The following is a 13800-nucleotide window of genomic DNA, read 5'->3' on the forward strand; positions in this document are numbered from 1 at the left end:
TGATGCTGGTGGTTGTCACTGTGTTTTGTTGTAGCTGGGGGTCCAGCTGTACTTACCTCTCACATCTCCCCTTGGCTCTGGGCTCTCTCATGTTTTGTCTTGTCAAGGTCATTTCTGGCAGCTCCCAAGACCACTTGAGCTCTCTGTGGCTTTGTTACCATTATTCCTTTAAGTGCCTGGACAGGGGAGGAAGTGCAGAGGCAGAGAGAAGGAAGCTGAAAACCAAAAGTACCAAACAAAGACAAGGCGTCGCTCTGGCAGCCTGGGATCTGTTGAAGATGTCTCACTGCAGCTTGGCTGTGCCTGCTGGCCTCCCCCGGCTTTGGGAGCAGCCAGGAATTGCCCCAGTGCTGCTGGGATCGCTGAGCAATGCTCTCACCAGGAGCTGGGGAGGCTTGGTGACGTGTTCTTCCCTCGCTCCCATCCCCTGCCAGCAGCCTGGGGATGCTCAGGGGGAGCAGGGGGTGCATCAGCTTTTGTACAAGTGGGGGCTGAGAGCTTCGTCCTCAAAAACAAAACAAACCACCACCAGGCTTTTTCTGCTGTGCCTGAGCTGCCCTGGTGTGTCTTTGCCCTCTGGAGAGCTGGGTGAGAGCTGCTGGAGGAGCTCTGGAGGCAGCACACGCTGGGGACAATCTCCCACCCTGCTGCTGAGCACATCCCAAATCCCAGCTGGGGCGTGGGGTCCCCCTGGGTGGGCTGTGACCCTGCTGAGGTGGGTCCCCAGGGAGCAGGTGTGACCCCAGGCTGGGCTGGGCTGGCTGTCCCTGCTCCTGGAGCAGAGGATTTGCCTTTCCTGGAATGCCAGCAGCGTGTGTTGGAGAAACTCTGCGATTAGAAGAGCAAAAGGGCAGGGCCTGATTACTTCAGCAGGCTGAGCAGGGCTGTAAGCTCATTAAGGGGCTTGGCCTCTGCCTGCCAAGGAGGCACAGCTCAGTCCTGGCTGCTGGAGGTCCTGCAGTGCTGCTCCCGGGCCCCTGCACTGCCCTGGCCATGCTGGGCACCCTGATGACAGCGCTGTTCTTCGTGGTGAGGGTGGTCACACAGGTGAGTGCCCGCAGGGAGCTGCTGGTGCTGCTCTCACCTGCCTGGGCTGGGGAGGAGCAGCAGCTCCTCCTGCCCTGCTGGGAATGGCTCCTGTGCCTCCCAAAGCAGCCTGGGCTGAGGGCTGGGAGCGCTCTGGGGGCAGGGGAGGGCTGTGGTCTCTGCTGCTGAGTGTGGCTGAGCGGCTCTTTCTCTTCCTCTTCCTCTCCTGTCCTCTTCCCTGCTGGAAAACCTTCCCCGTGGGCAGCTGGGCACCAACCTGTTCCGTGAGGAGCCCCTGCCTTACCTGGTGTACCAGCCCCTGCCCTGGCAGATCCAGTGCGTGTCCCAGAGCCGCCGCACCAGCCGGGACAGCGAGGTGAGGGACACAGGGACAGCCAAGGGAGGGACACAGGGACAGACACCTGGTACCTGCCTGCCTAGGGAGGTGAGGGACACAGGGACAGCCAGGGGAGGGACCCTGGGACAGGGAGCTGAGGGACCCTGGGACAGGGGGCTGAGGGACACTGGGACAACCAGGACAGCCAGGGAGGGCCACTGGCACTGCCAGGACAGCCAGGTGGGGTGAGGGATGCTGGCACTGCCAGGACAGCCAGGGGAGGGACACTGGGACAGGGAGGTGAGGGACACTGGGACAGCGAGGTGAGGGACACTGGGACAGGGAGCTGAGGGACCCTGGGACTGCCAGGTGAGGCTGCTGGCATTGCCAAGACAATGAGGGGAGGGACACTGGCACTGCCAGGACAGCCAGGGGAGGGACACTGGGACAGCCAGGTGAGGCTGCTGGCATTGCCAGGACAATGAGGGGAGGGACACTGGCACTGCCAGGATAGCCAGGTGAGGGATGCTGGCACTGCCAGGACAGCTGGCTCAGGGGGTGGCAGTGCTGCTGCAGGGGCAGCCTGGAGGTTTAGGCAAGGGGGAAATGTAATGCCAGGAGGGCAGGGTAAGCTGGAAGCTGTTGGAGAGGTATTTGCAGACAAATTCAAGCTTATTTTTGGAAATGGAAATTTCCCCTGGAAGACCTGGCAGCCCAGGAGCTGCAGGTTGGTTCATGGTGTAGGGCTCCTTACTGGTTTGAAGTGCAGACCCAGTGAGGATAGCGTGTGCCAACATCCATCCATGGGCTGCAGCACCTCACAGCTCTGAGCTTGGATGCAAAGCTGTTTCCTGCCTCTCCTTGGAGGTCATCTCATAAATGCAGATTAATTAATCAGTGCTCTTTAAGGGAACCACAGGAAGATGTTCCAGTTTCCTAAAGGGACGGGAGAGTGGAAGGGTCCCTGGCTGGGCTATAAAGGGCTGCCCTCACTGCCTCTGTCTGGGATAGAGCTAACTTTTGGTTTATTTCTCTCCCTTTCCAGAGAGGCAGGAACTCCCGGCACAACAGCATCTACTCGCTTTCTGGAGAGAAAGGTGAGTGTGGAACAGGCAGGGAGGCAGGAAAAAACCCCAATCAACACAAGTTGGGGACTGTGGGTGCAGCAGGAGAGCAGGCATTGCAGTACCTGCACCCTTCTTGGCCTCTCTCTCCTTCCACAGATCTGCCTGTGACATTACTAAGGGCTGTTTGATGATGAGATGTTTGTCAGTGTGTGCAGCCTCAGCCAGTGAGGGTCCCAGTGCTGCAGGGCTGAATTTATAACCCCTCAGGTGTCTGTGCAGACCATCCCAGGAAACCTGCCCCCTTCTCCTTGTCCTGGCAGAACCACCTGGCTTTCTCCCCCTCCTCTCTCCGGGCTTGTCTCGAGGCTCTGCAGGGCTCAGCAAAGAGGATTTGAGCCCTTCTATTCCTGGACAATGCCCGTGGGGGCTGGGGGTGCCAGCCCTCCTCATGGCCTGGGGGTTCTCTGCAAGCAGGGGCAGGTCTGGGGGTGCCAGGGGAGGCTGTGGCAGAGCTGCACAGCCAGGGCTCACCCTCGCTGCCCAGCAGTGCCAGAGCTGCACAGCCAGGGCTCACCCTCGCTGCCCAGCAGTGCCCGTCCTCAACCTCTGCCCCTGGCAGGATTCACAGCTGGCAGTGTTGAACAGGGCAGGGGGGACTCCACTCCCTCCTGTTTTTCCCTTTACACCCCAGTTTCTTTCAGGCGGGAAGGGAAATGGGTTCGGGTGGGTTTACCCAGCAGCATCTGGCCCGGGGTTGCTGATGGCTGCTCGGGGGGTGCTCAGCAGTGACACACCGGCTCAGAGGAGCACCGCTGAGTGGCTTTGATGCAGTTCCTGTTGAATTTCACAATACTTCCCTGATGCCACATTAAGCGGGAGTGGGGAGGGCTCCCGTTTGTCAGCGTGAGAGCTTTATTGCTCTCAATAGCGGGGCCGGGCTTGCTCCTAATCTTATTTGTGTGCGCGAAAGTCAGCGAGCATCATAGTGCTGATTGAACGTGGGGAAGCTGCTGCCTTCGGGGAGTGGGGCTGGGTAAACAGAGGGCTCGGCAGCGCCAGGGAGGCTGGGCTTTGCTCTGCCTCCTGCTCCCTGCTCCTTCTGCCCTGGGTGCGTTCATGCCGTGGGCTCTGCAGCAAGGACAGCTGTCCTGTCTGGGGGATGGAGAGGCCACTGAGCCCAGGGGAGCCTGCTCAGGGCTGCTGGCAGGGCACTGTCTGTGCTCACTGTGATGCTGTTTGTCCCCCAGGTGATGTGACCCCTGATGCCAGCAAGGAGAGCAAGGCCACTGACCCATCTGAGAGGGCAGCCATCACCATCCAGACCCACTTCAGGAGGTACCAGCAGCAGAAGCAGGAGAAGAAGTAGCCACAGCAGGCACCTGTGGCCTGCACTGTCCCTCCTGTTTGTGTGTTCTGTACCCCAGAGACATTTGGGGTGGGGACTGTGGGCCTGCCCCCAAAAGTAGCTCCTGGTGCAGGTGTAGGTTCTCTGCCCTTGTGTTGGTGCTCACAGGGACTTCTCTGTCCTGCTCAGTCCTTCCCCAGACAGCATCACCCCCTGGGCCAGGTCACAGCTGCTGGGGACAGGGCACAGGTGTGACAGCACGTTTGGGAGCCTTGGCCAGCCCTTGAGTGATGCTGTGAGCCCCAGCAGCTGCCTGGCTGGGAGGGGGTGCTGCACAGCAGGGTCTGGTGTGCAGGCTGGTCACTGCCCAGCTGGGGTTTGTTTCACCCCAAGAACCCTCCCCTGTGCCTCCTCCTCCTCCTCCACCCTGCCTCTGGAGCCGGGTGGAAAAGTTGCCTTTGTCCCCTGGAGGCTAGGAGGGGAGCAGGAGGTGAGCTGGGAGCTGCTCTTACCTTGGGCAGAGCTGCTTGGGGTGTCCCGGCTCCAGAGCAGCCCTGGGTGGGGTCTGTCCTGAGGGTGACCCCGCTTTCCTTGCCCACACAGCCCCCTGGCAATGCCTGGAGCCCACCCAGCCCCTGGCTGCTCCTCGGCTGCATTCCTGAGCCTGATGGCTCCTTCTCTGCTGCTGGAAGGCAGAGCTGGCCTGAGGGGGCTGTTCTCCTTCCCATCCTGCTGTCGTGAGGGGCAGGGGGCTCCCTGGGGGCTCAGGGCACTGCTGGGAACTCGTGCTGTGTTAAACTGTGCAGGGCCAGGGCTGTGCCTGCTGGGGAAGGGAAGGGGAATCCTTGCTGAGATGTAGAAGGAAATCTGTACTAGCCAATTCCAATAAAGTTGTGTTAATCTCTGTTAATCTGTTCCTCTTTTTATCTTGCTAATCTGCTTACTCTCACAGCTGAACACGCTTGCCTTTGCTTCTATTTTTAACTCCCTTTCCCCCTTCTATTTCTATTGTAAGCCTGGGGTTGGTATTTTGGAGGTGCTGCCTGGCTGTGACCCTGCTTTAAGGGCTGGGCACTTGCCTTTCTTTAAAAGCTGTCTTATGTAATGGTTTATAAATGTTATGTGCTCTGATGCCTCCCCACCAGCCTGGCTGGGAAGGGTGCCCCTCTCCACATGGGATCTTCCTTGACAGAGGTTGGCTCTGAGTGGTACCTGAATAATGGCCAAAAATGATAAAAAATGGGCACAAGAAATTGTCTTAGCAGCTTGTTTCTCAAGCCCCAGAGGTGAACAGCTGCCAGGCTCTGGCCAAGGCACTTCCAGCTCTGCAGGATTCCAGGAGTTACCTTCGTTAGGAAGAAGCAGATGGCAAAGGAGGATCTGCTGGCCAGTGTGCCAGCAGGCTGGGAAGGGCACTGCAGAGCTGCAGTAACATCACTGCATTTGCATGTCATTTTAATTTGGGTACTCCAATTAAAATAAAAAAAAATCAAGGAGAGAGAGGTTGAAAAAATGACCTCTGCAGTGCTTGATTATAGCTGATGAATTAAACCCTGTCAAGAGCAAAAAAAAAAAAAAGAATAAAGAATGGTACAAATCTGTGTGTAGATACTCCAACTGCTTTGGGCTAAGATAGGAAATGGATCTGTTTGTAAGGAAAGAGCTGGAACCAGTTGGTAGCAAGCATGGAGGGGAAAGTAATGAAAACTTGAGCTCATAAATTACAGGAAAAAAAGGAAATGAAGGTGCAGTTAGTTAACTACACCTCAGACAGCACCAGAAGCTCCTTAGGAAGGGGAAGTTCTAGTTTGGGTAACTAAAACAAGAGTTAATAGTGGCCTGAGCTGTTTTTTGCCTTCGGAGCAGGTAACGAGAGGCTAGCAGCTTTCACAATCTTGTGTGAAAGGGGGGAAGTGGCATCAGCATTTCTTTGGTCTGATATTGGTGTGGCTGGTGGTGAAAACTAAGGGGAAAATAAGAACAAATTACAGGGTGAGGCGTGCTGGGTCTCACCGTGGTTCTCTGTGCTGCCCCGTGTCCTGGGGCACCTGTGCTGCCCTGAGCCACGATTCACCAGGATTCAGGGAGGCAGAGACACCAGGGTCAGGGCTCTGTGTGCATTCCAGGCTGGGCTGGATCCACCACCAAGGACAGCGGTGCTCCTTCTGCTCCCAGCTGGGGCTGGGACACATCCCAGGGAACAAAACCCTGCCCGGAGGAGCTGCTGTGCCTGGCTGGATGCTGGATCCCCTGCTGGAGCCACGCTGCACTTACCGTGAGCTGCCAGAGCTGTGCTGTGGCTCCCGAGGGCTGGGCAGCCGTTCACCCCTCCGGACGAGCTGGACCAGGATTCCTGTTTGGCACCAAGCTTTGTCCTGGGCTGGAGCTGCACTTGGTACTGCTCTCTCAGTGCTGGGGCACACTCTGGTCTGTCCTGCTCCATGGAACCATTCCCAGGTCGCTGCTCCAGTTCCTGACCCTCCTGCTGCCCCACAGCCCTGCAGGTGGCTAATTGCCTTATTATTTAATAGTCAACTCCTTGTCTTTGTATTTCTGTACTTTGGCTGCCCTGGGCTGTCCCTCTCCATCCTCCTGCCCTGTCCTGCCCCAGCCCTGCTCTGCCTCATTCCCTGCTCACTTCACAAACGCCCCGCGTATAAACATAACCTTTATTGCACACAGCGCTGGGTTTTTTTTCATAGAAAAAGGTATTAACACATAAGCATTTGCAAATTGAAGCAACTCCTGCTGTTTTCAGAACAGTAAAATAGCATGCAATGTCTCGGAGACGTTCCTTTTTTAAAACCACCGACAAGATCAGGGAGAGAAAAAAAAAAAAAAAGTCGCTGAGTCTTTCCTTGTGCCCCTTTCAAAATGATGTGAAATATATATATATGTTTACATATATATTATATTTTTAAATCTGTAACATCAAATTCTTTGTGCCCTGGTTTCTTTTTCTGTTCGGAGAAGAAGAAAATAGCTTCATTTATACAAAAGAGTCCGTTATGTACAAGTTTGTTAATTAAATATAAACGGCGCGGGGAAACGAGCAGCATCCGGCGGCGGCCCTACACCAGCGTGTAGGACTTGGAGTAGGCTCCGGCACCCTGTTTTTGAGACCTGCCCACCCCCGACGTGCTCATCTCCAGCAGTGAGTCCCTGGAGCCCCCCACTTTGGAGTGCGTGGGCACCCGCGCCTCGGCGGTGGAGACCCTGCTGCCCCCCACCCTCTGGGCATGTTGGCGTTGGGCTACGGAGAACCTGTGCTGTGGAGAACACGTTGGGCTATGGAGAACACGTTGGGCTATGGAGAACATGTTGGGCTATGGAGAGTGAGTTGGGCTATAGAGAATCTGGTCTATGGAGAACACGTTGGGCTACAGAGAACACGTTGGGCTATGGAGAGTGAGTTGGGCTATGGAGAACCTGTTCTATGGAGAGCATATTGAGCTACAAGAGAACACGTTGGGCTATGGAGAACCTGGTCTATGGAGAACGCATTGGGCTACAGAGAATGACTTGGGCTATAGAGAATGAGTTGGGCTGCAGAGAACCTGGTCTACAAGGCCTCCGACTTGACGTACAGCGGGAGGTTGCAGTAGTCACCTGCCGAGGGAAGAGCAGGCAGGTAAGGCTCTGTGGAGACCCTGCTGCCCCCCACCCTCTGGACATGTTGGCGTTGGGCTACGGAGAACCTGTGCTGTGGAGAACACGTTGGGCTACGGAGAACACATTGGGCTACAGAGAACACATTGGGCTACAGAGAATGAGTTGGGCTACGGAGAACCTGTTCTGTGGAGAACATATTGGGCTACAAAGAACACATTGGGCTATGGAGAACCTGGTCTACGGAGAACACGTTGAGCTACAGAGAACGCGTTGGGCTACAGAGAACGAGTTGGGCTATGGAGAACCTGGTCTATGGAGAACACGTTGGGCTACAGAGAACACGTTGGGCTATGGAGAGTGAGTTGGGCTATGGAGAACCTGTTCTATGGAGAGCATATTGAGCTACAAGAGAACACGTTGGGCTATGGAGAACCTGGTCTATGGAGAACGCATTGGGCTACAGAGAATGACTTGGGCTATAGAGAATGAGTTGGGCTGCAGAGAACCTGGTCTACGGAGAACACGTTGGGCTACAGAGAACACGTTGGGCTATAGAGAACACATTGGGCTATGGAGAATGACTTGGACTACGGAGAACCTGTGCTACAGAGAATGTGTTGGGCTACAGAGAACATGTTGAGCTATTGAGAACATGCTGGCCCATGGAAAATGAGTTGGGTGACAAGAACATGTTGGGCTATGAAGAAAACATTGGGCTACAGAGAACATGTTGGGCTATGGAGAACACACTGGCCCATGGAAAATGAGTTGGGCTACAGAGAACATGTTGGGCTATGAAGAAAACATTGGGCTACAGAGAATGACTTGGGCTATGGAGAACCTGTGCTACAGAGAGTGCATTGGGCTACAGAGAATGGGTCCTGTCGAGAACATGTTGTGCTACAGAGAATATGTTGGGCTCTGGAGAAGCTGTGTGCCGCAGAGAACGTGTTGTTCTATCGAGAACGTGTTGTGCTACACAGACCAGGTCCTGCAGTAGAGGGAGGACGGGCTGTGCTATAGAGAACACGCTGTGCTATAAAGAATGTGTCACATAATCATCCCAAAATTGTCCCACTCCACGCAGCGCCTGGGATGCGTCAAGCTCTAGCGTTCAACGCTGTACACAGTGTCCTGTAAAGTATGGTGATGAAATAGTGTTAATTATAACACTAAATGCACAGTGATAAATGTTACAATGTGATGTAATGCTGAATGTTCAGTGTAATACAGTATTATAATAATAACAACGTGATGCTGGAGTTCTGCTACAGGGCAGGCACAGATCCCGTTCTGTAAAGGACAGGGGGAAACGCTCCTTGTGCTCTGTGTCCCACCTGTGCCAGCGCCCAGCAGAGGGATGTGGTGTGTCCCACACCCAGCTTTACTGTGCCAAGGTGAGTGGCTGTGCTGTCATAAACCACAGCTTCTGCTGTGCTGTGTTATGGCATCATCTATAGTTAGTGCCCAAATTTAGGGCTTTTATGTCTGTGTATGGATAACCCGTGTTGTTATATTGGCTCTTATCAGTGTTGTAGGGTTTTATTTCTGTTCCATTACACTGCTCCCTTTGTGTTCTACAGCATCACCTCCAGCTGTAGGGCTTTCATTTAAGGATTTTATATGTGCATAGATGTAAAGGCCTGTTATTAGTTTGCCTTTTATATTTGCAATATATTACACCCCTAGCCACAGAGCATTACTCCTTTAATTGTACATATTGTGCAGTGTGTGCTCTAAGGGCATGGTCCTCTCTTCACAGGATGTGGAGAGAATGTGCTGCAGGATCTGTGGTATTAATAAAGGATACAGCACATATATATATGGGATTATATGTATTAGTACCTTAAGTTTACGAGTTATGGTTATGTGTATATATATAAACTTTTACATTTAAAATAAATTATGTATATTTAAATAAATATTATATTTAATAAAATAACTAGATAATAAATAAAATATAAAAATATAAGAATATAAATATTATTTGTCTAGATAAATGTACATAAATCTCTATAGAAATACATATAAATTTCTATAATAAAATATAAAAACTTTTCTATGTAGATATGTACATAAATCTATATATAAATATATAAAAATTTACATATAAGTATACATAAACCTATATGTATAAATTTTTGTATGGAAATTTAGAAATTTCTATATGAAATATAGAAATTTATATACAAATATATAAAAATCTATGTATAAATTTATTTTATAAAAAGGTATATCTTTGCAAATAAACATATAAAAATATATAGTTAAATATATAAAAATTATATAATATTTATTTTTATCTAGATAAGGCCCTGTGTTATTATATTGTCTCTTGCAGGTGTTATATTTGTTTTATTATAGCACTATTGCCTTGAAACTTGTATGCTGTATTATAGGTTCTGTAAATTCATTTTTTTTAAGGTTACAATGGTGTAATACCTAATACACTCTGTGCTACTTAAACTATGCCATAAAAATATGTGGTCTAATTTGAGGAGAAAGATGGTCCCATCATATTGTGTGTTATATAATCAGTAAATAAATTAACTATCAATTCCCACCTATGTATTTTTTTATAATCTTCCAGGTGTTGTTCTATTTCGAGGTAATAAAACTCATGGGGGTGGGAGATTGTTGGGGTCTAGCACTAAGGATAGGGGAGAAATACTGAGGAATACAAAGGAATACTGATGAATTCCACTAGAGCAGGGGGAAAATGCTGATAAACACTGAGGAATACTAAAAACAAGGCAGGAGAACCCTGAGAACACCAAAAAGTGGGAAAGGTCCTGAGGGTCTGGGGCAGTGCTGAAAAATGGGGGCGGGGAATAACAAGGAATACTGATGGATATTAAAAATGATAAAGAATATTAAGGAAGGGGAAGGAAGAGTAAAGAATAGCCAGGGATACTAAAAATGGGATGGAACACTAAAGAATGGAAAAGAATACTAAAAAACAACAACAAAAAAAGAAAAATATCAATGAATGAGGAAAGAACAGTAGGGATGCCAACAAATAGGAAGGAATTCTGAAGAATGGGAAGGAACAGTAAAGAATAGCCCGGGATACTAAAAAATTGAAGGAATCCTTAAGAATGGAAAGGAACAATAAAAAGTAGCCAGGATACTGAAAATGGGAAAGAATAATTAAAAAAAAACCATGGGGAAATACCGAGGGATGTGGAAAGAACGGTAAGGAATGCTACCAAATAGGGAGGAATACTGAAAAATGGGAAGGAACAGTAAAATACAGGGAAAAAATACTAGGGTATGGGAAGAAATCCTAAAAAATGGGGAGAAATACCAAGGAACTGGGCAAAAAAATACCGAAGATTGGGTGGAATCCCAAGGAATGGATGGAATGCCAAGGAAAGGATGAAATACTAAGAAATGGGGAACGGCGTTAAGCAGTGGAGAAAGAACATTACAGCACAGGGAGAAACACCAAGGAATATGGGACTGGGAGGACTGGGCAGGCCTCCTAAGGGTTTTGGGGAGCTTTGGGGTGCTGAGGGCGGGCAGGACCCCCACGGAGCCCGCGGGAACCTACTCTTGCTGGCGCGGTGCGGGATGGGCACGGCCACGCCCTTGCCGCGCTCGCTGTCCTGGGGCTTGGGCGGGGAGGCGGTGAAGCGGCAGATGCCGGGCTCCGACGGGGTGCTCATGGAGGTCATGCTGTCGGCGTTGTCCGTGGTGCCCGTGGTCATCTGGTCCGAGGAGCTGTCGGAGATGAAGCACTCGGTGATCTCGAACTTGGCGTGCTGCAGCTGCTCCTCCAGCTTGGCGTGCTCGTAGGCGCGCGCCAGCTCCTCGTAGGTGGACGAGGCGCTCTCCGTGGACACCATGCTGTTCCGCCCCTTGTCTGTGGGGAGAGGATGTGTCACCCACCTTGAGTTCTCCCTGGCACCAGGATTTCTCCCTGCCTTTGTCCACGGCATGGGAATGCCCCGGCTGTCCCTGCTGGGATACACCTGGCCACCTTCAAGGCCAGGTTGGATGGGACATGGAGCAACCTGGTCTAGTGGAAGGGTGGAACAAGATGAGCAATAAGGTCCCTTCCAACCCAAACCACTTGGTTTTTTAATGACTCTATCTATTTTTAATTCTACCATTTTTAATGATTCTATCCCCATAGCTGATCATGGCCCTGGCTGCTCATGGTTCCACAATCCCACTGATAAGTTTTCAGTCACCCTGAACTCACAGTTTGGGGTCTCTGTGCTCCCCAAAGCAGCAGGTCGCTGCCAGCAGCAGTGCCAGGAGGCGGTGGCCCTGCATACCTGTGTCCTGCGAGAGGCTGGCGCTGTAGCTGTCACTCTCGGTGACCGTGATGCCGTGCTGGGAGCCCACTGTCCTCCAGTCCGAGGTGAGGGTCCGTGCGGGGGTGGACGCCTGGCACTTGGTGAGTGTCCACTGGCTGGAGTACCTGTTGCGGGTGCTGTGTGCAGACTTCACGCTCTTCCTCGACACGGGGTCTATGGCACAAAGGTGGCAGAGTCACGGTGGGTCCCTTCCACTCACACCCTTCCCTCTCCCTGGAGCACAGCCTACCCCTTCTGCCTTCCCAGCAGCTGTTTTTGGGCACAGCCAGGGCTGGAGGACAGTTCCCCCACCCCTGTCCCGTGTGTACAGCCCCCAGCCTGGCCCCACACACTCACTGGTGCCGGGACGGATGTCGGACATGTCGATGAGGGGCCCCGTGTTCTGGATCAGGGCTGGGTGGTGCAGAGAGACGCCCGTGCAGAAGCTCTGGGGGTTCACTGCCTGGCTGAACTCCGTGTCGGTCACTGGGATCGTGGCTTTGTCATCCCCTGTGGGAGGGAGCTGGAGCTCAGACTCTCTCTGGCCAGGTGCTGTAGGCACCTGCTGGCCCACAGCCCATCCGTGGGTCCCCAGCACTCTGGGGCAGCAGGGGATGGCACTCTGCCTGTGCTTACCCAGCTGCTTGATGCCCTCCTTGTCCTCGATGAGGAGCTGCACCCGCGGGATGTCGATGTGCAGGCGGGGGCCCTGAGGGGGCCCCTTCACCGGCGTGTCAAAGCTGCGGTTATTCTTGCTGTGAGGTGAGAGGGGACGCAGACCCGCCCATTACCGGACAGAGCCCCGGCGGCTCCAGCCTGGCACGGGCTGGGGAATGCCACCAGCCAGCCCACCCGGGGCTCAGCTCTGCCCAGGCAAGCTCCAGTGTGGCTGCTGGGACCCTCGGGCAGGCAGGAGCAGCCAGGAGCACTGGGCTGCTGTGCCACAGAGTCACTGCCACAACCTTAAGGTCTGAAACCCAGTGAGGGCTGTACCCAGGCTTAAAAGCAGCCACGACCACCCCCAGCACCACCTCTTCCCTGCCTGCCCACCCAGTCCCAGCCACAGGCAGATGTGAGACTCACCTGATCAGCATTTCTGCCAAACTCTTCGCATCTGTGGAGGAGACACAAAAACCAAGAAGTTTTTTGTAGGGAGCAGTTTAGGGCACAACGAGGCAGCCCAGGAACACAATCTGGGGTCCCGTGCGCTGTGCCTCTGAATCCCATCTCACCTCGAAGCCTCTTCAGCCGCTTCTCCTTCCTCTTCTTGCGGATGATGAAGAGCAGGGCCACTCCCAGCGTGGCCAGGATCACGGGGCAGGCGATGGTGAAGAGCTTCTTCACGTCATCACCTTCCCCTTGGGCAGACTTGATGGGGGGGATGGTGCCTAGGGCAGAGCAGGGGCGGGTGGGCACTCAGCGTGCCGGGACCCCCCTCTCTGGCGGCGCTCCCCCAGCCCGTGTCCCCACTCACTGCCGTCGTAGTCCAGCGTGGCGAACTGCGCGGTCTCGTTGCCGCAGCCGGCGCTGTTGCAGGCCTTCATGCGCAGCTCGTACCAGGTGGCCTCGCGCAGCTCGGTCAGGAACACCTCGCTGGAGCTGTTGGTGCGCAGGCTCTGCCACACCCAGTTGCCCTTGGGCCGGTACTCCAGCACGATGGCGGTGATGGGGCAGCCCCCGCTGCTCCAGCCCTGCAGGTTCAGCCTGGCGTGCGTGGAGTTGATGTGGGTGAAGAGGTGCTGGTCCTTGCTGAAGGAGGGTTCTGCGGGAGAGGAGCAGTCAGGAGGGTGGGGAGGGGACCCTCGTGGCCTCTGGCGGGGCAGGGATGCCGCAGGCCGGGCTCACCTCTGCCGTGGGTCTTGGCCTCGATGATCTCGCTGATGCGGCCGGCGCCCACGCTGTTCTTGGCCGCCAGCTTCACCTTGTACCAGGTGCCACACTTGAGGCTCTCCAGCTTGAAGGAGCGCTCGGAGGAGCTGATGAACACGTCCTTCCACTCCTCGCTGTTGTCCACCGAGTACTGCAGCACGAAGCCTGTGGGAGCGAGGAGGGGGTCACCTCTGAGTGAAGGGGTTATGGCTGGCACAAAGCCTGTGCCCACGTCCAGCA

At 53.5% G+C, this 13800-nt stretch overlaps 1 protein-coding gene across 1 annotated transcript in view; it reads right to left on the reverse strand.

Moving 5' to 3' along the window:
- Positions 1-6430: 6430 nt before the first annotated feature.
- DSCAML1 (DS cell adhesion molecule like 1) overlaps positions 6431-13800 on the reverse strand; it is a 95907-nt gene continuing 88537 nt past the window's right edge. The window contains exons 25-34 of the mRNA XM_039721756.1: positions 13537-13725; positions 13166-13453; positions 12924-13079; positions 12775-12805; positions 12328-12446; positions 12049-12201; positions 11671-11865; positions 10941-11252; positions 7342-7384; positions 6431-7063 (exon numbers count right to left, since the gene is read on the reverse strand). Of these exons, the coding sequence (XP_039577690.1) occupies positions 6847-7063; positions 7342-7384; positions 10941-11252; positions 11671-11865; positions 12049-12201; positions 12328-12446; positions 12775-12805; positions 12924-13079; positions 13166-13453; positions 13537-13725 (1703 nt within the window). The 3' untranslated portion in view covers positions 6431-6846. The remainder of the gene's footprint in view (positions 7064-7341; positions 7385-10940; positions 11253-11670; positions 11866-12048; positions 12202-12327; positions 12447-12774; positions 12806-12923; positions 13080-13165; positions 13454-13536; positions 13726-13800) is intronic.

Source organism: Passer montanus, unplaced genomic scaffold (genome assembly GCF_014805655.1).
Source record: "Passer montanus isolate IOZ18808 unplaced genomic scaffold, ASM1480565v1 scaffold47, whole genome shotgun sequence".
NCBI lineage: Eukaryota > Metazoa > Chordata > Aves > Passeriformes > Passeridae > Passer > Passer montanus.